Here is a 22,847-nt window from a genome sequence, read left to right as displayed (position 1 = left end):
GCCACGAAATTTGTTTAGAACTATACAACTTACAGTTGCGTTACAGAGGCATATACTTCTGTCAACGTGGCCAATAACTAGATGATTGAATCCACAAAAAAAAAATTAATTAAACGTCTAATTTTGAAATGTCGGTAGGACGCGGTGCTTTAATAGTTTTTGAAGGATGCGACAGAGCAGGAAAATCCACGCAAGTGAAAATGTTGAGAGAGGCTTTGAATAACCTAAACATTCCTGTAGAAGCACAGTGTTTTCCTGGTAAATATACAATTTCCGACTTATTTTTTGTGGTCATAAATATTTATATCGACATACATCGATAAATCAATTTTAACTTTGTTTCACATATTTTAATTTGGTATATTTTTGTTGTGCAAATCAGGTTCCAAACTTTGCGATAGTGTAATAATACACTGTGTTAAGGAATGTATCGTTACCAAATACATCGTCGATCGTAGCTGTTAATCGAACCCTTTTTTTTTCAAAACGTATATAACCATAGTGCAAAAAATTCAATACTTGGCACACGAGAACGAAAGAGTTTCAAGTTTTTTTCAAGACTACAACGAATCTCGTATTGTATTTGTTCGCAGATAGAACAACTCTAGTTGGAACGGTATTGAATGACTTTTTATCTAAGAAGCAAAACTTACCCCCTGAGGCAGCACATTTGTTATTCTCTGCAAATCGATGGGAATGCGAAGAAAAAATGTTGGAAACCTTGCATAGCGGTACTACCCTCATTATAGATAGGTAATTATTTTTTAATGCTTAATTTTTATTAACCTTACAATTATAATTATAAATTTTGTCGCAGATACGCGGCTTCTGGCGCTGCTTTTGCGGCAGCTACGACCGGTAGAAGCTTAGGGTGGTGCAGGACACCCGATAAAGGGTTACCTCGTCCGGATATAGTATTTTTACTTAATGTATCCGAAGTGACTCAAAGCTTGCGTCATAATTGGGGAAACGAACGTTTTGAAAATCTCAAACTTCAACGGCAGGTGATGGACAATTACGAGAAATTAAAAGACAATACATGGCGTGTCATCGATGCGGATCAAAAGATGTTAAATATACATTCACAAATAATGGATAGTGTCCCAGATATTATAGAACGAGTTAAAGATTTGCCTATAGACAAATTGTACGACTCCGATGCGTAATAATGACAATGCATTTTAGAGGTTAGTTATTATTCCTTTTTTTATGCGATATAAAAAAAGAACATTTTTTTAATAAATATTTAGGAGATAAATTTTGCGTTCACAATTTTTAGCAATCCCGCAACAGATGGTATCCGCGGAAAGAAGACAGAGATTCACATTGGTGCTAACTACAAGATAACTATCACTTACTTAATTTTTTACGAATAAATTTTCGGTCCTCCGATGCATAGAAATTTTTGCTCTTCTTTCAAACCCCCATTACTCGTTTATAACAATCAAAGTCGTCGGTAGAACAATCCCCCTTGCAACGATTACATTTCAATGTAGATCTCCGTTTAATTGTCAGAAACGTAACGACGTTGGATACGAATGTATTCGAAAGATAGACTTAATCGGCGATAAGATAGTGATTCTTTTAACATCGGCTACACGCATCGCTAGATGACTCTCCGGGCCAGCATCGATATATCGCATTATTTAGCGGGCATCAACGACCGGGAATTGTTGTCACGGAACGTGTTACAATTCTACGAATGGACTCTCATGTACAGAAGAAACGATTGATAGTATTCCGGGAAGGTATACATTTCAGCGTCACGGGAACAAAGCGAGTTCAAATATGAGCTTCGACCGATACTCTCGTTATTCGCTCGACTTGTACAACAATTTGAAATCGTACGATTAATAAAAAAAGAAAAAAGTATTTATAAGTCCAAGAATGTATACCTCAACGCGCGCGTTCCTTTTTATTTTTCGCGAACGACGAGACCGTTTGTTCTCGTTTTAAAACTTTTCTCGATGTAAACTGTAAAACGTTCCTCGCGGCACGGAAAAGAGGTCTTTGATTTAGGGGGATTTAAAACATTTCCGGTTCGAAGAGACCGCGCCCCGTTGAAATTTATCCACTGTTCCAGGTAGAATTTCATCGCGGCTGCGTTAAAAAGAGACCACGGTTGCAATATTCGTACGGAACGATTTCTTTAGTTCCTAGGCGAGACTGACGGTGTCGTATTGAAGATACGCGAATCGCCGGTATTTTCGTCGGGCTGCTGCTGCTGCCTCGCGGAACAACTCGAAGGATTCGAGGCGTCCGAGGAACCGAACACGAAAGTAGTTTCGTACTGCTTGGACCAGTTTTGATCAATGTTCGTCCTCTCTTCGTCCCTACCGTCGCTGTCGGAATGTTCGCTCGAGTCGTTCGAGTCTTTGAACCGGTGACACGATTGTCTGGAAAACTGCTGAGTTTTCTGAGAAACGATGGTCGAGGGATTCGGTATTCCGTTTCCTCTTTCGATCGTTTCCTCGTAGGCGGTTCGGGCGATCGCCTCCGACAAAGTTCGCCGGTTGTCGGTGGAGGTGGAGGCCGTTAGACTCGATTCTAAGGACAAATTCGTGGGAATGGTTTCCTCGATTGCGTCCTCGCATCGTCGATTCGATTCCGCGTCGTCCACCGTGCAGGAATCGTTCGAGCGTGTTTGACAATTAGCGCGCCTCGTGGCCGCTTGGTTGGACGCGTAGATATTGTCGATTAGCTTTCTGGTGAAATCGGCTTTCGCGGACGACGTCAAAGTCAAAGCTTTGTCTATGATCCTTTGGAGGGATCCCGTCTCTTCCGTTCGGTATCTTCGAAGCGTGGTACGTTCGAAAGGTTCGGTGTCGATCGATCGAGCACGATCGACGCGCGGATCCTTCGAGCGGAACGCGCTCGGAGGATGATTTTCGTCCGCGGACGAGGGTCGATCGAGGCTTCGTCTCTTCGCGGAGAACGGAGTCTCGCTGTGAGCTCTCTTCCGGGACTCGGTCGGTATCTCTTGCCTTTCGTATCGGTTCTCGTCGCCCGGCGATTCGACTCGATTCGTTTCATCGTTCGATCTCTCCTCGATCAGTCCCGACGAGGTCGCGCAACATTCTTCCTCCCTGGATTCGGTCTCCTCGTCCTCGACCAGCGTGAAATTCGCGTCGTCTTCTTTCACCCGTATCGCGTCCTTGTTGCTCGCCCTGAGATTGTAACCGTGATTGTTCCCTTCGTGGATCGTCCGTTCGTCCGAGAGTTCGTCGTCGAACGTCACGAATCGTTTGAAAGAGACGCCGGTCCTCAGGCTCGGCCAGCAATCGCAATCGATCTGCACGAAACAGTCGTCGGTCCTGAAGCGGGTCCTCTGGAAACCGTGGACCACGATTTCGCGCGGTAGCTTCTCCCATGCCTCGATCAACGATCCCAGGACGTCGCGGAGGTTCCATTCGGAGGTGTGCCGCTTCAATCTCTCCGCGTACCTTTAACAAAATTTTCGAGAAGACACTGCTCGCGCGAATAGTGTTCGAAACGTGCGTTTCATTTTGGAGGATGAACGACAGAGGGTTTAGCAACGCGTACACGAGTCCGTTGAAACAAGGGGATAGCGTAGAGCGAAGTGTACTTGAAGAATGGGGTGAGCGAGCTGAAGGATCGACGCACAGGCTCATAGACGATACAGGACGACGACCACGGAAGCGGAAGAAAACAGAAACGAGGGGAACGTGTACGTGCGACGATCAACATTTTCGATACGGGGAGCTCGAGTTAGAGCACGGGGTATTCGAGTCGCGAACGTACACCTCGAAAGAAAATCGATAACCGTGGAGATAACGAGCTACGCTATTTTCCGTTAAACTCGCAAATCGATGGAAATAAGGGCAAACGTTTCCACGGGGCGTATCCAAATTCGTAACAATTTTTGTACAACGTCCCGGTGAAGAATTCTCGTCCGGGCGTGAAAAATATCGTCAATCTCCGATAGTGGCAAGTCCGAGTGCTACCCTATAGATACAGCTGCTCGAATTATCCGTTTTGTTTGCGTAGGATTTTTGCGCGGGACACGTCGCCGTTTCGTTCGACCCCGTTTTTTAAATTCGTTTCGACGAGAAGGAAAAAAAAAGAAGGAGCCGGTTCGCCGAGTATTTCCCAACAATCCGTGTGTAAAATCTGCTCGGGACTCACCTTCGTCTGAAGATCATCTTGACGTAATGGAAAGCGTCCCTGCGTAACGGTCGTAAGAAGGGTGGAAAATCTTCGGGAAGATAAACTGGGTTCACGTTGCTTAGCGATAAATCGCGGAGCGCGCGTGCTCTGCTTCGTTTAAGGAACAGGAGGATCTTTCGATCGTTCCTGAACATACGATCGTTCGCTTTCAGGAGCCAGGCGATGAACAGCTTGTCGTCGATCGCGGAGTCCTCGCTGCGAGAATAAACGTGATCCTTGATCGTGGTCCTGGATGGGTAAGGGCCGCAGACGAGAAGCGGCAGCTTCGTTGTTCCCGTGGAATTGCAACCGAGGAGAACCGTTACGCGATTTCTCGACGATTTCCTCGCGGGACTCCCGATCTTCGCTGGCGAGACGTCCGAGTACATCACGAGCTCGTCCACGTGGAACAGATCGTTGTGTTTGTACTTGACGATGGTGGATCTCATCAGGTCGATCCAGTCGCGGTAATTGGCGAAGATCGGGCCCCCACGTTTCTTCAGATCCACGGAGAATCCGTACTCCCGGAGGAAATTGGTGATCCACTTGTTGGAACACTTGAAACCTAGCGTGGAGTCGAACGTAGACGTCGTTACGTGTACCTAATTTAACTCCGTTTAACCTTAAAGGCTCGAAAGGATCTTGAAAGGATTCTAAAAGGTCGAAAATGTCCCGAACTCGTGTTTTTTAACTTAGCGATAGAAGAGGGTCGAGGAAATACGTCGTATCTATGATCGTAGCTTCGAAAGTGGAAGAAAGAAACGTTACGGATAGAAAAGGACCCGAGGAACCCACCAGGGCAAAGAGAAATTATCAATCGTCGAGGATAACTGACTGTTGTTTACTCCACGCTCCTTGGTCAACTCCAACATTTTCTCTCGTATCATACGTCTGTCCAGGAAGCTGTCGGTCGCGTGTTTCTCGCAGATCCAGCAAAAGAGCTCGTCCTTTGTGGTTTTCATGTCCTTCATTCTCGACGACCGCGTTGAGGAAGAATATTTTCTCGCGCGCGTGTAACGCGAAACAACGAGGGGTTTCTTTTCTTTTTTTTTGTCTTTTTATTATTATCGAAGCTAGCGGAAAGAACGATGCTCGACGAACGGGACAAACACGTTTCCTTGGTGGGAATTTGCTGGAATCGGCAGCGATTTTCGATTGTCGACCGATGAAAACACGTCGTGTTTTGATTTGTTTTTCGCGCGAACCCGTATCGTCTTCGATCGGTATCCGACGCGTAAACGTAAAAACGTGCGACCGATATCAATGGAAAGCGAAACATTGAAATAAATTCTATTCGATGATTCCGACCACGTTTCCACGTGGCTACGGTGAGAAGAGAATAACCGACAATTAGAAAACGACGGACGTTTTTTCAACGATTCGTCGACCCTGCGACGTCGAGTTTTCCAAATTTTTACGGCTCTCTCCGAAAGAAAAATTCGACACTTTGGCGCGATTATGGTCGCATTTCGCGCTCGGTTCTCGTAATCGCGGTTATCGCGAAGACGCTCCTCGTTATCGCCGTTGTCGCGCAATCTTCCGAAAAGCAAACTTATCGTTCCAACGAAACACGTACCGGGCGGACTCGCGCGGGTAACGAGCGCCGAAGCAAGAGCGGCACGTCGCGACGATGATTTATGCAAAAAATCTAGCTCATCCGCCGAAGCAATTTTCCCGGCTAGTGGGATAAAATAGGTTTTATTCTTATGGACGTGTACGGGGTAGCCGGGGTGTGTTGACCGCTCGATGAATATCATTCATCGTGCGCGCCGAGTTAAATTGCATTTCTCCGGGGCGTCGTCCCGACGAGACACTTTCCGCCGTAAATTTTCATCTAATACTCTGCTTTATATTACCGTCTCTCCCCTGTCTCTCTCACTCTCTCCACCTTTCTCTCCCTTTCTCGCGACTTTCCCTCCACAAGGCCTTCTTTGTCCCTACCTTCGCGAATCATCGATCAGCGACGTCGCTAAAGAAACCAAACTCAATTACTACCGTCCATTAATCCCGTCGTGGCTCGATGGAACGCGGACCAGCCGATTAATTTAACATTTCTCGTTAATTCTCGCCCTCTGCTCGATTCCGAAAAAGGAATATTTAAATATCGAGCACGAGTATCGGACGAGATCGAACAAATACCGTTAGCAGAAACGAGCTACGAGTTCGTAATCGATTCGAAAATTTGGTCCGCGTTGGAATCTGATCGATGATCGCGTCCCTCGAGGAGAGTAACGCCGATCTTCGGTAAGAATCGAAGAGAACGACGATAGAATCGAACGCGAGTAACGCGATGTAACGTTTGTTTTCTTCGTTTACGTACGGGTGATAACGAACGGTAGTGGAAAAGGTAAATAGAGCCATTACTCGCCGACAAATACTCGCGCATCGACCGAGTAAATAACTAACAACGTATGACGCCCGCTGCCGCGCTGAACGTTGTTTACGACCTCTTGCATACGAAATCAACACGTGTCGCTGATTGTCAGTATGCACGCGCAAACCTCGGAGCTTTCGGAGGAATCGAATTCATCGCGTCGGGGCCATTACGTATTCCGGTTACGCGTAAAAGATTAGAGCCCGAGCTCGGCAAATATGTATTCTCGTTAAAAGTTTCGAAACGAGGACCGCGACCGGCTACGATTCTAACGCTGGTTCTCGGGTACGAGACCGATTTGTTTCGTAAGCGTGCGAAGATAACGAGGAGACGTTAATCGGGACACGGGCGCGTTCTTCGCGCGGTTATCTTCCTTCCGAGTTTGTCGAAACAATTGTAATCGGGTAACTCGGAAAACTTTTCCGCTATTTTATCGCCTCGATGTACGAGAGAAACGCAATTCGTTCGTTGTACGTCAACGTTGAACCGATTTACAACGATTCGCGTTCTTTCCGCGCGGAATTCGTTTCCCTCGAGGAGAGAACACCGGGCGAATAAAAGGAGAGAGGTCGTTCGTTATGCAGGGCTTATGAATTATTTTTCACCTTACGCCGAGGTACGTCCGCCTCGTCGAAACAGATCGGTGAAATCACCGTTGTAGGTGGCTCGGTCAAGATCGCGTACAATCGAAGGTACTCGATCAGCGCCTCTTCGCAGATACCAGCATAGATATCCGATTAGACGGTTCAATAATTCATCGCTCGCTCGGTCGCTCGCTGGCTGGACTAACATCCAAACGACCGATCGGTAGAGTCGAATGCGCGATGGGAAATCCACGCCCGCAGTACGATTGTTTACCCTCGTGGCTTTAATTCCGCTTTATCGCGACCGTTGGAAACCGCGAACCAGCCTGGATCCCCGGGTGTTATTTGTGCCGTTGCTCGGAGACTATTCGACCACTTGCCGCCCCGTTGGGGATGATTTCGTCCCCGCAGTGCCTCCTCGACGTTTAACCGCGTCCATCCGAAAGAAGAACCGCTCCTCGACGAACGGCCAGGTACACGCGTTTCTGGAACAAAAACAGCGATCCGTTTAAGTCGGTTTCGAGTGTTACACTCCTCGGGTACAAATAGCTCTATTCCCCCGCGCGATAAGCTCCGTTCGGGTTCCAACGGTCGCCCACACGTCTCGAACACGTTCGGACGTCCCCGGTATTTTATCGGAATAAAACGAACCTACACGGAATACATTTTTATTCGCTGCTGGTGGAATATTCCGCGCCAACGTTCGAATTTTCATTTCGATCGCGTAACGGACGAAAGATCGTTCATCCCGAAATGCGTACTCGGACAATAAACGAGATCCGTTTTCCAAGTTTTCAAACTTTCCGGGAAAGAGTTCCCTTGAGTTCTCGACGACTCGTACTTTTCTTTTTCTTTTCAGAAGCGTGTATTTTCGTTCCGCGTTTTGGTATTCGTAAACTCCGTTGTCGTTCGCTCGACCGTATGCACGTTGCACCCGAAAAATCGAATTCGCGATCGGGGCCCGATTTCCCTCGCGAAGCGGATACCGACGCGTAACGCGCGCCTCGAAATTCCATTATAAGCCGGGAACACGGCACGCGGGGCGAATAAAATTTTTAAACGGTTTCTCTTAATCCCGTCCACCCGGTCGCCACCTCCGTTTCGTAAATATTTGTGCAACGGTCCGTACCGATACCGTTGACAAATATTAACGCTTTCGTCGCAGTGGTTTTTTTTCCCCGTGGGACAACGAGTTCGACGACGCGCGTTAATTACGCTCCTTGCATCCTGTGCAACGATCGAACGTGGACTTTTACATTCGGTAAATTTCGACGAAGATACGTCATACATTTATTTCGAAATGGAACAATTACGGAGACACGTTCCATCTTGGCGCGAGAATGAACAATTTAACGAAGATTTAACTCGTATTCAGCGGTCGGAATGTTTAAAAGAAAATGTTTCACCCGTCGTAGGTAGTTCGTACCGCGTTAAAATAATTGGAACGATTCGGGTGGTACGATTACGACGTTCGTTTCTTATTTATAAAATGTGGAAGTAACTAACGAGGGCGCGGGTCACGGAACAAATGGCGCGAACGAAAGATTAATAACATCGCCGCGGCGGAAACGCGATTTACGAGCGAAAAGACCGATTTCCCTCGCACGGGTTACGTTCGTAGCTCGTAGGCGTTCTTCATCGCGTTAAATATATAGTATTTCTCCGCGGGTACAATTCGCCGTTATAAATTATTTGTATTATTTAATACGCGTTCACCGACGCACGGAAACGGCGTTTTGTATTCCAAACACGTTGGCAAATAAATGATTGGCGCCGGCTCCATAAATTAACGGGTCGAACGAATTTCGAGTCGAGGAACTGGCTTCACCGGGCTCTTCGCGATCAACCGCGCCGGAAATTCCCTCTTTTTCCAACGGACCGATATTTCAAATCGATAGCGCTCGTTCCGTGCACCGGAAGCGGTGACTAATAGCCCGACTAGAGCGAACACGATTCGTCTCGCACCTTTAATTTATCGATCTCCGTCGCAGTTTCGCTCGTCGTTCCAAAGTTAAACGATTCAGGGGACGCCTAAATGAGAAAACCCATCGAGGGTCCGACGATTCGCGAAGACGCAACGGGGACACGTATATTCTGCATACTTTCGTGAACGAAGTAGAAACGCGGTTTCGTCTCGGGGTATCTCGAGGGTGGAAAATAATATTGAAACAGCCACGATGCGGAGACACGAAAAGCAAAGAAGCGATCGAAGAGGGCGAGGAAAAAAAAATGTACGCGCGATATTTGCTCGAAGATCGCGGTTAAAGTTGCTAGAACCGAGAATGGAACGAACGTTAAACGAGCACGGTTGTTGCACGCGGTACACGGTCGCGAAGAAACCGATCAACCCGGAACGTTTGCGAACGCGCAAACGCAACGACGACACGTGTTTACAACGATAATATTGACGCAGTCGGTCTGTCCGCGATGTTTTCGAATCGACTGTCAAAGTTTCGAAGTTGGATCGCGCGACGATAAACGACGAATCGTCCGTGTACAATTGGCGCGGTTCTCCCTTCGCAGGTGTAGGTAGGTAGTTGCCGACTAACCAAGCTCGAAGTCACCGTTCCTCGACGAAGGGAATGGGTCTGTCCCGAAGAGACACCTCCACCGAGCGTTACGTCGGGAAGAATGTTCTCATCAGGGAGAAGACGCGCGTGAAACCCTTCGACGTTGAAACCACGTTCGCGGAGGTGACCACTGATAAGAAGAATCGCGCGAGGAAGTACAGTGGCCCGGACTCGCCTCTCTACTCGGCGATTTACCCCGTGGTGTGCATAATGAAGGTGTTCGGTTTGGCCCCGTACGATTTCACCGGCGATCGGATGAGTGCGTCCAACGTCTGCTTCGTGTTCTCCGTCGCCTTTCTGATCACATACACGTACATCATGTACGTGGTGTTTCTGAGATTCATCATCACGAAGCGGGAGAAGTCGATCGTCGCGGCGGTCGAGACCGCCAAGGTACGTGGAACGAGTTTGTTCGTCGTTTGCGAATCGATCCCTCCACGAAGTACCGGTCGTGTACCTAAAAAGCAACCACGAGGAATTTAATCGCGTCGCGATGTTCGGTACGGTCTTCTTTCGTTTCGTCTTACCTCTCGGTTAGCGAAACAACGATCGTACAATGTTCCCGGATACCGAGGATCGAGCTCGATCTCGTTACTTTTTAGATACACCTTGTACATCGGTGATAAAGTTCTCGGATCGATGTTATTACGCTCGATCCAATCCGCGAGTTGATCGCAGGTGATCGTCAACTACCTGGTGGCCATGTACGAGCTCGTCTTGACCGTGTTCCACCAACGTACCTTTCTCGGTATCTGGAACGCTCTTCAGGACTACGACGAGAGGCTCGAGCGACTCGGCTACCCGCGCAAGGAAACGAAAGTCGAGATCTGGGTCTGGGTGCTTCTGGTCGGTCAGACCATCGCCTGGACCGTGGTCAATCTGAGCGGGATGTACGCGTACGAGGAGGCCTGGCTGTTCAACGTGAGCTACATGTGCACGTACGTGGGCACCGCGGTATCCGTCTACAAGTTCGTCGGAATGGTGAGTTTCGTCGGTCAACGATTCCATCAGCTCAATCGGATAGCGAAGGAGAACCTGCCGCCGAGAGTCGGCTACAAGAGCGTCACCGTCAGCAGAAAGGTACGAACGCGAGCAAAGATGGCTCTTTGCTCTTTGCTTTACATCTACGGTCCCGTCGGTTTATCGTTGCGTCCTTAATCTTTTCGCTGCTAAAGGATCTCTGACTATTTTTCAAAGTTTCGACCTGTAACGATACTGGAAACTTTCGATGCGAACGTAAAAATACAAAGTCGTAAAAATTCGCGCGCGACTTCTGGACTGTGTCATCGAGCGAGGAATAATCTATGGTAGTTGATTCGGATGTAACGAGGACCGTTTAAAAAGATTATTCCAGCCCCGATGATTCCGTACGGAAATGGATTAACGCCTCTTGGTGTTTTCGCACGGGAAGACCATCCAGGATCTGCACAACGAGCTGATGTCGATCGCCGAGTTGTTGAACTTGGTCTGCTCCTGGTCGTTGTTATTCTGGTTGGGAAATTTGTGCGTACACAGCGTCAGTAACCTGTACTTCATCATCGATTGGCTCATGTTGTCGCCCTGGTCGGAGATACCCTGGGCTCTGGTGTTCAACATGTGGTCCTGGCTGGTCGTATACATCTCGCAGCTTTTGGCCCTGCACATTGCCTGCGATTACGCGATTACGGAGGTATTGTAACTCAACCGGATCGAGCGACGCGTATTTTGACCGCTCGGATCCATCGAGGAGCGAATCCTGATCGGCTACTACGTGCACGAAAATGTTGTCGCGTGTCCCCCTGTTTCTCAAATTACGATACTGCGATAAGATAAACCCTCGAGTTGTCCTTTTCCGATTCGTACGCGCGTTTGCGGAATTATATAAAAACGGATACGTATACAAGGGTACTTTTACCCGTAGCTCTTCAGACGTCGTCACACGATACGAGAACGCGTTACAATTTATCTTCGACTTTGATTTACGAGAATTTTCGTCCTGGTACATCGTTCGGTAACGATCGACGCGTACGTCGTGCAACCCGATAACTTCGATCGTTCGTGTTTCTAAAATTATCGAACGTCGACGTTCGGTGTTCCGCGTGTTCCAATCAGCCACCTGTACTCCATTACTCTGCGTGAGCGCGTTCAAATCGAACGAGATCCGTGAGCGACGTGATCGAACACGGGTTGCCTCGAGCGGAAAAAATATTCGGCGCCGACTTTGCCTTCGAATTACCATCGTAGATTTACGCAACTCGCGATCGAGTTCACCCGAGAAACGTTGTCCCCGCGAAACGGTCTTTCGAATTCCAGGCGAACTCCATGGGAGCGATCGTCGTCGAATGGGACGCTAGAGTGACCAAGAGATTTCCAAACGACGTGAGCATCGTATACGTAAAACTGGCTCGTCCTTCGACTAATCTTGTGTTCGTTCCAGGACTCGGTTCGCACCTCGCTGCACTTTTTGAACAGACGACTACGTTTCTCCGCCGGTGGGCTCTTCGACGTGAATCTGCCGCTTCTGTGCTCGGTAAACGCATTTCGTACTTTCTTAAAAAAAAAAGAAGTAGACTTTAATCACGGGAAAATTTAACAACGGGAGAACTTATGTTACGTACCACGCACCTTTATTCGGTAACTCCGAGGAAAATCGTACTCGTTACGATCGTTCGGGTTTCGCGACGCGGAGTCGAGGATCAATTTCCACGGCGTTTGACGATCGGTAATTTCGCAAGCGGTCGACGAATCGTTGGTCGAAAGTCCTCGAAAAACCTCCGAGGAATTTCAGCGATCCACTTCGCGAGTCCGATTTCACCCCGTGAAACGAGTTCTCGTTTCACAGTGCGCGTAGTTCCTCTTCGCGTTTCGAAGAGGACACGCGCGTCGAGTATTTCGAAACGCGATAGACAACGAGCTTCGAATTACCAGCGAAATCCGACGTTACGCTTCGAAGCTCCGATTAGCTAAACTTAGCGAACACTCGCGCGGTCGTTTCACGGCTGGTTTACGAACGGAGGGGCTTGAAAATGGTCGCGATTGCTTTTCAGATCGTCGGGGTGCTGTCAACGTATCTGATCATCCTTCTGCAGTTCCCGGCCTGAACGCCCCAAAGCCGAAAGAAGAGGCGCGGAAGTCGTTCCCGAGGGCACGGACACGATCACGAGACGCATTTCTCATCGAACATCGGGGGACGTTTCACGCGAATCGAGAGTCCTCGATATCGAACGCTCGAGTCGCTTGGGATGAGTCTCGAGGGAACCTACCGACCCATACGGTTTAGCAAATTCGCTCGAGTTAAACGCTCGGAAGAGTAGAGACACTTTCGGAGTAATTCGTCGGTAGCCCTTGGAATCTCGACTACTCGTCAGTGGTGTACAATTCTTTTCGTCGGAATAGATTTCGAGATCGTTTGTTCCTAGACTCGTGGACTCGATAAACGATGAGATTTTCGATTCGATCTGTTTTGTTTTGGCGATTTCCGTAGATATTTCACGGGAAAGGTAAATCTGGGCTCGTTCGAGGATCGATTTCACCTCCGCGAACCGTATCGCCGTACTAATGAGATACGTTCCGCGTTACGGACCAACTACTCCACTCGCGCACGAATTTTCGGGTCGGTGAACGTTCCTCGTGCGACCGTACCCTCCTTGAAACCACTTTTTCTCCGGTAAGTAGCGCGTTCAGGATTTTCGCGCGACGGGACCATTTGCATAGGAATTGCATCCGTTATGGTCGAAAGGTGCCTTTGAAGCTCGGAGCGAGATTTGTTGTGCTCGAGGGTAGGATCGAAATCGATGGAAAAAAAAAGAGAAATAAGCGGGAGGCCCGCGTCGATTGCATTTCGTTCCCCCGACTCTCTGTCGGGATTGTCCCCGTTCGCTTTTGCCGTAATCTCCGAAAACTCGAGTTCGTTTCGATCGCTTCGTCGAGTCCGTTGGCATCGCGCGATAATACGTACACTGGCCGCGCGATCGCAAACTTTATTCCGTGAAAATTACAAGGAGGTTTAATTGTCCGACCACCCGACCGGAATATCGTGGCCAGAGGGGACGAACACGGACGAATACCGAGAGGAAATACGATCGACCGTCCGGTCACGGTTCGTCGTACGCGTCCACCGGGGCCAAAATTTACGTCGGATCGATACCAATGTTGCTCCGAGCTCAACGAGGAAATTGTTACCACGGCGGCGGCTTTCTTTAAATTTATGATCCGAACGCGTCGGTGCGTTGCACGGTGACGAATTTTAATCCGACTTACTCGTGCGAATATTTCTATACTTCGAAACGATCGATTCGAAACGATATCTTCACGACTTCCCGAATCGTGAGAAACAGCGAGACAGTTACCGTAAAACGATAGAATCGAGTTTTCCTCGGGGAGTTTCGCTTTACAAATTTCCCCTTACGTCTCCAGAAATTTCGTAGGAATATTTACCGGCCAACTTCTCCCGTTATCGCGTCACGAGACCATTATCGGTGATAAAAGATCGTTAACCGTTCATCGATGGAAGACCCACTCGGGGAAAGAGTTTATTCCTCGACGTGGTATCGTCCGTGTCGTAAAACATTTTACGAGCCGATTCGATTCGTTCGACGAATACCTGACCTACGCTCACCGTACGAGAGAGATTCGTCTTGGACGAATGTTTGCGAACGAGGTGTCTCAAACAGGAGAAATCTCGACTCGCGACCGCGACGCTGTTAATCGTAGGAAATTTTGGTTAAGTAACTTTCCTCGAGAATCTCGATCGCTGAATTCTATCCACAGGCATCCTCTTGGAGCGGTCCGGTACGCGTCCAGGGAACTCGACGTCGAAAGTCTCGTCGACGTAAATTCCACGAGCAGAAGGCGCGAACGTTTTCGCCCACTCGAAGGGGTTGCAATTTCGAGCGAGCGTCGAAGGAAAAATAAAGAAAGTCATCGACCCTGGACAACCAACCGTCCATACGAACACGTTGCGGCAATTTTCTAGGCCATCAGCCTGGAAAATTGCTCCTTCCCTCGTTCGGTTCGACCTTCTTTTCCACGATGCTGCGCAGCCACGAGCGTTGTATGCGAATTCTTCCTCGGGCGCGCCACTTTATTGGCCCATTAAAGTCATCTCGGAATGTCCCGTGCTCGATTGCATTGAAACATCCACGACACGGTCGCCCTTTCTCTCGTTTCTTCGCGACCGCGCGACTCTCGTCTCTTCTTTTTCCTCGAGAGACAAAGCTTTTTCATTCTTCGGGAATCCCCCCAGATCGAACGAATTTACATCCACCGGGAACGGAACGTTCCACGATCGGCTAATTAATTTTCAACGCGTGCCGGACTTTGGTAACTTCGTGAATCGCGACCGCTACGAAATTGTAGATTCGGAACCGCGATGGAGATCGGGGATAAATTTCTGGCGCGACAAAGTGAATGCGAAATGAGGAAACGGTGTACGGCGGAGAGACTTTTAAAGTGTGCAAAAAAATCTGAATCCCGATACCGCGGATTACGATCCGGGATTTAAAACGTTCGCATCGATTCGAAAAGCGCTGACTCTTTTCCTTTTCTTTTTTTTTTGTTCTTTTGGGTATCAGGGATCACCGAAGGACCCGAGGAATTTCACGACTACGTGTTTTTCTTCCAGGACGCTCGGTGAATCTCGATCTCCAGGGATTTCGGGCTTCGAGTTGTTGTTTGTTATCCGATGTCGATCCAAGGGGGGAAGCTAACGAACTCGTTACGCGGAATTAACGTTTCGCGCCGCTCGTAAATTACTTCGAATTAATACGATCGATCAAGGCGGTGGGGAACGATTCGATAAATTACCCGGAAACTTCGACACGGTGCAACAAACCCGTCCGCCGAGGAGAATAATCCCCGAGTTACTTATCGCGTTCGCGATGCACCGGGACGCTATTGTCTCGAACCGCGAACGTTGCGTCTCCTATCGAAAATTCAATTTTGTATTTTCGATCGTTAAGAACGAAACTTGATCGAACGTTATCGCCTACGTGCATTCGATACACACGAACGAATCCAATATTCACGTGTTGTTCCCCGTACGGATGACGAAGTAATTACGATCCGCGGATCGATAGTTACACCGAGCCGCTTTCGAACCCGAGTAACTGGAATATTTCGTCGAACGAGGGTCGTTCGTTCTTCGTTGGGAGATTAACTTTTTCTTTCGAGAAGAAAATTAAATATCGCGCGAGTATTTTTTCGCAAAGTGGTCGGGAGGAATTCTACGGCAGAATCCGACGCGAAAGAGGCAACACACTTTTCCTTTTTTTTCTTTTTTTACGTCGCGTCTCGACTCCTTCGAGGGGCTCTTTGAAAAAGTTAATTAGCGGTACGTTTATCTTGCCTCCTAGGAAAGTTTTCCATCTCGAATTTCCGATAAGGGTGTACGGAACGGGGCGGGTGTAGGGAAGTTGTCGATTTTTTCACCTCGGTGTACTTTGTGGCGCGCGTAATTCACGTCCAAACTACGAGAGCAATATTGGGGTATGGATGTATGCCTGCACTGGGAGCTCGTAAATCTCCGTTGACGCGTGTACGGATATACGTACACGCGTACGCGCGTCGTTATCGTAGCTCCAGAACCGCGTAATTTAGACGCACCGACGTTAACGACCGACCGACATTACCTCCGAACGATTCCACGCCGTTTTCGAAGAATAATTATTTTTTTCTCACCCGATTCACTCTCTCGATTGACCCTACATGTTCGACGACTGGCCGGGTCGTTGAAGATTCGGAATTTGGTAATTTTTTTCATACCACTGTCCTGGGATTTTTTACGCGCGGTTGTCGGTTCGCGCGTCGATCATCTCTAAAAAGGATTCATACACCGAGGATGGCCTCGAGGATCCCGCCCTTGACACGAACACCCACGTACCCGATCTACGCTTGCATTCTTGGTGCACTAGGTGCATCCAGCGGTGCGCTAATGGCCACCCGTTACAACCCACGCTTCTCACCCACGTCATCGTGGTGTCCCGGTGCATACGAGCTTCTGCGTCAGTCTAACTTCCACCCGCGAACAAGATTTCCCCGTTATGGTCCTGCGGGCCCGGAGACATTTACTTTCGTAACGTCATTGGGATCTTCTGCGTCGCCTTTCACCTTCGCGGTGTAACGCGAATCAGGACTGGCGGTGACCGCGTGTTTTCCATCGCCACGACGAGGAGAACGGCTCCTAACGTCTCACAACAGTCGTGTCCAATATTCTTCGAATACGAAACGATTTGTACGCGATTCGATCGTCGAATAAATTCGTGCAGTTTTTCTATTAACGTCCCGCTTGTCGTTGGCTGGTCGTTTGGTCGTTCTCGAGCAATTCGTGGCGAAGCGTATCCTCCCGATCGGTGTTTCGTTTCCCCTTATCTGAAAAATGAACGACGTTGTTGGCAAAGATTGCAACCAGCGATTCGCGAACAGTGACACGAGGAATACGCGTTCGAAATTCGTTACCTCTCTCTTTGAATACGAGCGATCGAGTATCGTTCCCTTGAATTACGGCTTCCAATCGATCTTCGTCAAAGGCTGGCTGTTGGTCGTCCGGAACGTGGCTCGTCGGAGACAAAAATAATCGAATCGTGCCAAGTATTTTCCAGCCCCTTGGAATCTTCCTCGTAAATCGCGCGTACGTTTTCAGCAGCCCGGGACTACGGCGCAACCTCGACTAAACTGGACTTAAAGATTAATTTTATGTTCATCGATTTGGATCTCCATCGCGTTACGTTTAAAAAGAAGGAAAATGAAAATACAAACCTGGTAAATCGATGCGTAACGAAATAGAGAAATTCGCACGAATTTATTCCGCGATTCAATGGCTTTAAATTTCACCTACCGCGTACCTTCGATTCGATCTATCTATCGTTGCATCTATCGAACATTTACAAACGACGTTTCGTTTCGTTTTACCGTGTTCCCCCCTCGCTTTCTTTCTTATTTACGATCGCCTTAAACGCTTCGCCGCGGTTTGCTCGGCTCGTCTGTGAATTCACGACGACGTTTCCACCGTCTCCGTTTCGCGGAGATCGCGAAGATTATCCGAAACGACGCGTTTCTAAACGCCCGAACGCGTTACACAGAGATTACATTACGTCGGCGCTAAAATCGTTTAAGAAACTGCACACCGACCGAGACGATAGACTGCAAGATCGTTTTTGAATTTTTTTCAAGGAGTGGTAATTTCACGAAACGTTTATCCATTTTCCCAAACGTGCGTACGTCGCTACTCGGTTGAATTTTATTAAAACGTTTTTATTCGCGTAAAAGGTACGGACGCTCGGAATTTTATAATTCCCATCGGCATTGCTATCGTTAAACGACGACGCTCGACGCGGCAGGCCGTAACTTTTATACGAATCAAGAATTTCTAAGAAAATTCCGTATTACGTTTATGGCGTATACGCTTTCGAGTAATGGGTAAACGATCGGTAAAATTGCATAGACGTTCGGAAATGAATTTTCAAGGGTCAACTCGTTTCTCGAAATGTTTCAGTCGGTGATTGTTCTTGCAAGAATTTTTATTAGAAAAATACAATATAGGTGTACGTGCGTGTATAAAAGGTGTTAAATAAAACTGTACATATTTCGTCGATAGTCCCAATTCTATTCGTCTACGCGATACCTAGGTGGGTTCCTTACTTAAGATATATGGCACATGGACGTAATTCTGCTACGTCGCGTGATCGCAATGCGTAAAACGTCTCGACGTTCGTTTCGAGTTCTCTGTGAATATTTCTTTGCGGAAATATACGAGACTGCGGCTCGTTCGAGCAAACTTTCGCGTTCCTGTCCTCGATCGGTCGTTTTCTATAGAAAACGAACGGGAGCATCGCACCTTTTCAAATTTGAGCCACGTTACGCAAGAATCGTTCGTACGTACGTTTCCGATCGGAAACGGGACGATCCTGACCGTGTAACGTGTATAATTATTTTCCCTGAGCAACACCGATACGCGCTATACCGCGCGTTTGCCTCGACTTTGAAACTTCGGACGAAATTAAAAAGTACCGATCGTGTACAAATTTCCTACGAATAAAAATGCCTCTCGCATTCGCCGCGCACGGAGATCTCGTTAAATATTTCGTCGCGAAACACACGAGACTCCGCGGTCTGGAAAACAACATAAAATTGAAATATTTTCGTGAAATTGTAAAATAATTGTTCGCGTGCACCGTAGAGGTAACGTACCGTTCCACGATATTAACCGAAACGTGAAATTTCGCAGGTGCTCGGAACTTAAATTCTAACCGTCTCGCTCTACTTGTGCAAAATACACGAGGTGTTACGCTTAATTTATAAAATTATTCGTACTATCGATCGTGTCGTCGAACGAGGTAAAATCTGGGAACAATTAGCACCGATTTCGCGTCGAAGAAACATTTTCAACGCGCGTTCCCCCTATCGAGGTCCCCTCGTCTCGAGGATCGTCGCTATCGCGTCACCGATGGCGATGCAAATATTTGGCAAGTATCGTTCAAAAGGAGAGCCTCTTCTCCGTATCGGCTAAGTCGCCGATAGAATTCATCAGCATGTCTTTGCTGAGGTAAATCCTGTTGTTCCTGGGCTTGACGGTGGCGTAATGGGGCTCCGTGTCGCATGGGAACGCGTAAAAGTCAGGACGAACCGAGTCGATCGCGTTGATGCTCCTCTTCGATGCAAACGCGTCCTCGTAGATGCTGGATACCGGTCTCTCGGAATTCAACGATTTCGGGACGTCGTAGAGGGTCTCTTTGTATCCTCTTCTCGCGGAGAATTGACAAGCCCTCGGGATTTCCGTTTCCGACTTGGAGAGGAACCTCCTGGGGACGTCGTACTCGCTACCGTTCGAGGAACAGCTGCGATCGGAGACCCTCGAGCTTAGATCCACGCAACTCTTACGGAACTCCACCTCGTACAGATCGTTCTTGACGATTACGGTCGACTCCGGGTCGTGTGAATCCTCCAAGTCGTCCATCTTCGCCAGAGAGACGAACGGATGCTTTGGAATCTTGGAGAGAAAGGGATGTTTCGGTATCCTCGGTAGACCCTTGTGGGTCGAAGGAGGGCTGCTCGGTGATTTCTTCCCGATCGATCTTCGATCCAGAGACATCGTCACTGTCTTCCAAGACGGAGGATAACTCGGTCCGAGATCCAACTTCACCTCTTCGCGCGGCACCTCGGTCAGAAGTAACTTCTTCTTGTTCGATTTGCTGTAACATTCGGGAAGGTCGTTGTTAAGAAAATTTCCTCGAGTCTGTCGTTAGTCGAGAACTCTACGAGCGTAAACAAAACGAAACTTCGATATCGAGGAGATGCTTTCTCCTTCAAGGTCGAGAGGTGTGTACCAGTCGGACGGACCCTAGACTGTTTCCGAACTTCGAAAACGAAATAACTTTTTACTCGTAAACTTCTCTCGCTTCTCCTCATCGATTTCCCAAACTTTTTACTTTCTACTCTCCGCATCTGTCAATTATTTACTTCGACACCGTTATTATTTTTCCCTGACGAGTACAGCACCGGACCAATGTATTCCGATAGATGCTTCGCGAGATTCCGAATTGTTATCTCGAACGAAGAGAACGAGAAATAAATCGATCGATCGCCCTGGTAAATTTCAACGGATGCACGGGCGTTGCGATGATACGCGAAAACATTTTTTGTCCGAAGACACTCGTCCGGTACCGTGCAACAATACTCGAGTTTCGATAAACAAAACGAATCGAACTTACCGCGTGGTAGAGTACGCATCGTAGAACGCTTCGTCCTCCTCTTCGTTCAGCGAGTTTCTCGAGCGGAATGTCCTCAAGGTGGCCCTCCTTTCTGGCTCCGCGTAGCTGTTCTCCTGTTGCAACAGAATCTCCGAGATGGAGATCAACGAGGTCAGGGAGGACGAGGAGCAGGACCTCTCGTCGTATCCGGAATCCTGGAATTCTCGGGTCTCCTCGTTCAGTTGTCTCTCCGAGGAGTAGAGCTTGCTGTTCTTCTTATCTAGTGATTTTTTGCCGGTCAACGCTGAGAGTAGCTTCTTCAAGGACCTCTTGCGGGGCAACTTCTTCCCGGTGATGGGTATCCAATCGATGGAAGTGTCCTCGACCTCGATCGGCTTCTTCAGGAACGCCCCGACTATTTTCGGTGTTTTATCGGCGAACGAAACGATTCGCGGTTCGTTCTTCGGGATCTCGTCGATCATGGTGCTGGTCTTCGGGAGAGCGTTCTCGCTCGTGAAAACGGTCTCGTTCAGGTCCGGCAAGGTGACGTCGAGATCGCTGAACTCCATGGACTTTGTATCGTCCAGAGACACCTTCATCGCGCTGCAGTGCAAACTCGATCCACGCCCGGAAGAGTCATCCTCGTCGAATTTGAACAGGCTCGAGCCGTCCTCGCTGGAATGCTTCGAGCTCGGACTGTTCGGATTCGAGGCAGTCGCGTAGTCGTTCGGTTTGTTGAAAATTTTCGATTCGTCGAAGGAGAACGCGAAGACTCCCGATCCCCTGGAGACCTTTGAATTCACCGACTTGTCCTTGGACGGTGTCGAGAGATCGGAATTCGCGGGTTCCTCGTTCCCTTTGTCCGGAGCGTCGACTTTGTCCTCGTCGTCGGTGATCTTGAAAGGCGAGCGAAATATTCCCGATCTCCTGGCAGTTTTCGCGTCCCCGGAATTGCTCTTCGTAGGTGTCGAGATGCTTCCGCGGGACTCGTTCGCGTCCTCGCGATTCCGTTTCGCACCGGGCGAGTCGTCGATCTTCTCGCGTCGCTTGACGCCCTCGTGACCGTTCTTGAACGGACTGCTGAATATTCCAGATCTCCTTTTCGGTGTTTCCAGCGACGCGACGGTGTCTTGTACGGCGAGCTCGCGGCTGTCTCGGGCGTCTTGCAGGCTCTTTTGATCGTTGTAGGCCTTGTACTTCACCTCGAACGCCGCGACGATCTTCTTGACGAAGTTCTTCTGCTTGGTGGTCTCCGTGGTGGGTTGCTTGGTCGGTGACAGAAAGCCCGTCTCGAACTCCCGTATTATGCTCTCGAGATCGGGCATCTCCAGAGGTGTGCGCGGCGATTCGGAAGTTCTGCGAGGAGTTACCGGTAGGGAGATGTCGCGAGGTCCATTTTCGTCGAGAGTTCTCATAGCGTTCGTTCCCGAGGGGTTGTCCGGAATCTGGTATTTGGTCAGTGAATAATTCCCGAGCTTTCTGATCCAATTCCCTCTCGGAAGCTCCGACGATCCTCGCACCGACTCGGTCGTCCGGGACGACTCTTTCTCGTCCACGTTGCTCGCGTTCAACTGCAACATAAAAATGTAAATTATGCAAAGACGTTAAAGGGGTTCACGGTTCTCCCGCTCCGCGTCGGATCTTTAAGAAGCTTTGATAAACATCGAGTAACCGACCTCCTCGTCACTGGTGCTCTTCTTCAGCATGCGTTGCAGAAAGGTCATTTTCGACGTGCTCATTTAGGAAGTCGAGAACAAAATAATTTACACTGCAAATATTTCGCGTTAGCTTCTTAGGACGGATCGATAACTTGTCGCGAATTTTCCAAACACGAAATTTTGCACTTTGTCGCCTTAGTTTAAAGATACACGAATCGTTTGCACGCCAAGACCGAACAGGAGGAACCTTCGTGTACTCGATGTCGATGGTTTGCAAATTCACCATTAAATGAGGACTAATGACAAAAGCCGGCCCTTTTGTACCTGCCGGGACATCGAGGGTGCACGATCCTCCCCTTTTTCGTTCGGTGACTTTTGGGTAGGGTGGGGGGTAGCCCACGTACGCGACTCAGAGCGCACCTAGGCCCAATTACAGGTAAACGAACGAAACGATGCCATGGTTAATTTTAAGGTTTGTTCTTTGGAATCGATCGACGTTCGTGTCTCGATCTCCCGTAAGGTTTAAGTCGACTTGGAATTAACTTTACTTGCCTGTGTTTACAAACGAAACGATGCAAGTAACGGGTCCATCGTTTCTTTTGTAAATCTTTTGTTTAACCCTTTGCACTCGAAGCTTTTCTGCTACCAGAAACTAGCATCTTGATGAAATCCTTGAAATCGTGTAATTAATTTCAAACGGAACATTTTCGATTCAACGTTTCGTATACGTATGTTTACATCTTGGAAGAAACGAGTAATTGAATTTTAATTTCAATTCCAAACCACGATGGTTTTCCGAATTGAGTGGCGATCGAGGATCGCCTCTCGAG

General features: G+C 48.4%; 4 protein-coding genes across 4 annotated transcripts; 2 read left to right on the top strand and 2 right to left on the bottom strand.

Moving 5' to 3' along the window:
- The first annotated feature begins 26 nt into the window (after nucleotides 1-26).
- On the top strand, nucleotides 27-1,864 carry LOC143155022 (thymidylate kinase). The gene is made up of 4 exons (XM_076327238.1): nucleotides 27-258; nucleotides 594-753; nucleotides 818-1,187; nucleotides 1,280-1,864. The coding sequence occupies exons 1-3, from the start codon at nucleotides 129-131 to the stop codon at nucleotides 1,164-1,166; spliced, it is 639 nt and encodes a 212-aa protein (XP_076183353.1). The 5' UTR covers nucleotides 27-128; the 3' UTR covers nucleotides 1,167-1,187; nucleotides 1,280-1,864.
- A 151-nt stretch (nucleotides 1,865-2,015) lies between these two features.
- Nucleotides 2,016-5,138, bottom strand: LOC143154911 (uncharacterized). The gene is made up of 4 exons (XM_076326988.1): nucleotides 5,003-5,138; nucleotides 4,147-4,732; nucleotides 2,172-3,443; nucleotides 2,016-2,100 (listed from the first exon to the last, which is right to left on the bottom strand). Exons 1-4 carry the CDS (start codon nucleotides 5,136-5,138, stop codon nucleotides 2,016-2,018), a joined length of 2,079 nt encoding a protein of 692 aa, XP_076183103.1.
- A 4,826-nt stretch (nucleotides 5,139-9,964) lies between these two features.
- On the top strand, nucleotides 9,965-12,856 carry LOC143143503 (gustatory receptor for sugar taste 43a). The gene is made up of 6 exons (XM_076304796.1): nucleotides 9,965-10,088; nucleotides 10,374-10,775; nucleotides 11,107-11,364; nucleotides 11,988-12,053; nucleotides 12,112-12,204; nucleotides 12,722-12,856. The coding sequence occupies exons 1-6, from the start codon at nucleotides 10,014-10,016 to the stop codon at nucleotides 12,773-12,775; spliced, it is 948 nt and encodes a 315-aa protein (XP_076160911.1). The 5' UTR covers nucleotides 9,965-10,013; the 3' UTR covers nucleotides 12,776-12,856.
- A 6,290-nt stretch (nucleotides 12,857-19,146) lies between these two features.
- Nucleotides 19,147-22,098, bottom strand: LOC143154910 (uncharacterized). Its single transcript, XM_076326987.1, has 4 exons — nucleotides 22,036-22,098; nucleotides 20,381-21,930; nucleotides 19,781-19,861; nucleotides 19,147-19,717 (listed from the first exon to the last, which is right to left on the bottom strand). Exons 1-4 carry the CDS (start codon nucleotides 22,096-22,098, stop codon nucleotides 19,147-19,149), a joined length of 2,265 nt encoding a protein of 754 aa, XP_076183102.1.
- Between the last annotated feature and the right edge of the window lie 749 nt (nucleotides 22,099-22,847).

The sequence above is a fragment of the Ptiloglossa arizonensis genome, chromosome 2 (genome assembly GCF_051014685.1).
Source record: "Ptiloglossa arizonensis isolate GNS036 chromosome 2, iyPtiAriz1_principal, whole genome shotgun sequence".
Classification (NCBI taxonomy): domain Eukaryota; kingdom Metazoa; phylum Arthropoda; class Insecta; order Hymenoptera; family Colletidae; genus Ptiloglossa; species Ptiloglossa arizonensis.
Note: the sequence above shows the minus strand (reverse complement) of the source record. Positions and strands in the feature narration are given on the sequence as shown.